Source organism: Ipomoea triloba, chromosome 16, assembly GCF_003576645.1.
Source record: "Ipomoea triloba cultivar NCNSP0323 chromosome 16, ASM357664v1".
NCBI lineage: Eukaryota > Viridiplantae > Streptophyta > Magnoliopsida > Solanales > Convolvulaceae > Ipomoea > Ipomoea triloba.
In genome coordinates, this window is record NC_044931.1 from 13,095,335 (window position 1) to 13,097,073 (window position 1,739).

Genomic DNA, 1,739 nt, shown 5'->3' on the forward strand with positions numbered 1-1,739 from the left:
CTCGTCGGATGCGTAAGTGCGTGGTACCCCCTGAGACTCCAGAGATTCACATTGCTGTTGAGAAGATTAAGTCTGAATGCTATTCTTGGGAGATTTATCACTCCGCAGAGGCTTTTGATGCAGCTCGACTCCCTGCTCCAATTTACGGGGCCCAAGGTTGGATCTTAAACGGTTAGCACATGTCTCCCCTTTTAATCTTTGATTCCTCACACGTTTTGTTATTTCTTATTGACATCCAGGAGCGCCGGATATTGATCCTGAATTAAAGGAACTGCTAGGTGCAGGCGCAAGCGGGAGTAGTCGACCTGGATTGCCAAAGATTATTTTGAAAAAGAAATTTGTACCTCCTACTATCCCCCGTTATGAATTTGGTAGCCCTGGCTTTCCTTCTGCTCCGTTTCCCCCTAAATCACATGGGAAGCGTCCCATAGGTGAGGTTGAAAGTGAGGTGTCGGGGAACGCTTTTGCCACTTGTCCTAACCTCGATGGGGGGTCTCCACTTGTGAGCGCGTTGACCCGCGCACCAGTTGATTTGCGAAAAATGTTCGATCTGTTACTCCAACTGAGTCCTCCACCCTCGGGCATCGCCACTTTGTCCAACGAAAAAGTTGCTGAGCAGCTAGCCCATCATCTAGCTAACGTACTTACTCCAATCATTGAGTTGCTGATCTCTCTTTTCTTCGTTTGGTACTTTTTAAACTGTGGTTTATGATCGTGTTTATGTCAGGTTGCTAGCACAGGCGCCGAGTTGTTCCTGCGATGCCAGCTTACTGCTATAGGATGGGAAAAAGAAACACAATCACTCAGGGCCACCGTGAGGGATCAGGAAAACCAACTCGAATCTCGTCGAGAACAAATATCCCATTTGGACGCCCAACTCTATTCTTTGGGACAGTATCCAAATTCCGATCAGTTTCGTCGAGATGCCATTGCTTATTTCGTATCTCGACCATCCGAGGTGCCCGGTCTGTTGTCTGCTTTATGTCCCTCCGAGGATGCAGCCATTCCTTTGTTCCATATGTTCCGAGAAGACCAGTGATATCAGCGATGATACGTAAGGTGACCGCATGGGGTTATCTCAAAGGAACAAGGGGCATGCAACAAACTTTGTATCACATATTACAAAATGCTCTCCCTGAGGATTGGGAATCGGTTCGTACCATTCTGCCCGAAGATCTGACACCTCCCGGTCCAGAGCCCTTCAAGAAGCCTCCGACGGGTCCTTCCTCATCGCGTGGTCAAGATCCATGATTGTTTTATCCTCCATAGTTGTAGTTGCTTGTTCGTGGAGTGTGATCGGGAGACCGACCCCGCTTGTGTCGGTTGTACTTTTAACTTTGCGTGTATGAATCATTTCATTCCTTCACTTTGTCATTACGTAACATGTTGTTTTCTTAATTGGGTGTTTGCTCGTGGACGCCATTGGTTGATTTGTCGACAGATGCCTCACATCCATGTGGTCAATTGACATATCACTTTGTCACAAGTTACTTGACATCAGAGTGGTTGGCCAAGTATACGTTGCCATCCAGGTGGCCGATCGTCCGTTGCTCCTCATCCAAGCGATTTGTCTACCGATTGCTCGCCATACCGACACAGATTGTTTATCGTCCAAGTGATTGGTCAAAACACGGTAGATTACTACACACCAAGTAATCTGTCGATATGCAAGTGGTTGTTCAACATATCACTCTGTCAATGGCTTGATGTTGAAGTGGTTGTTGTCCGTTGAAGGTGGC

General features: G+C 47.3%; 1 protein-coding gene across 1 annotated transcript; it reads left to right on the plus strand.

Moving 5' to 3' along the window:
• Positions 1-22: 22 nt before the first annotated feature.
• On the plus strand, positions 23-1,398 carry LOC116007814. The gene is made up of 2 exons (XM_031248479.1): positions 23-640; positions 728-1,398. The coding sequence occupies exons 1-2, from the start codon at positions 542-544 to the stop codon at positions 1,037-1,039; spliced, it is 411 nt and encodes a 136-aa protein (XP_031104339.1). The 5' UTR covers positions 23-541; the 3' UTR covers positions 1,040-1,398.
• Positions 1,399-1,739: the final 341 nt, after the last annotated feature.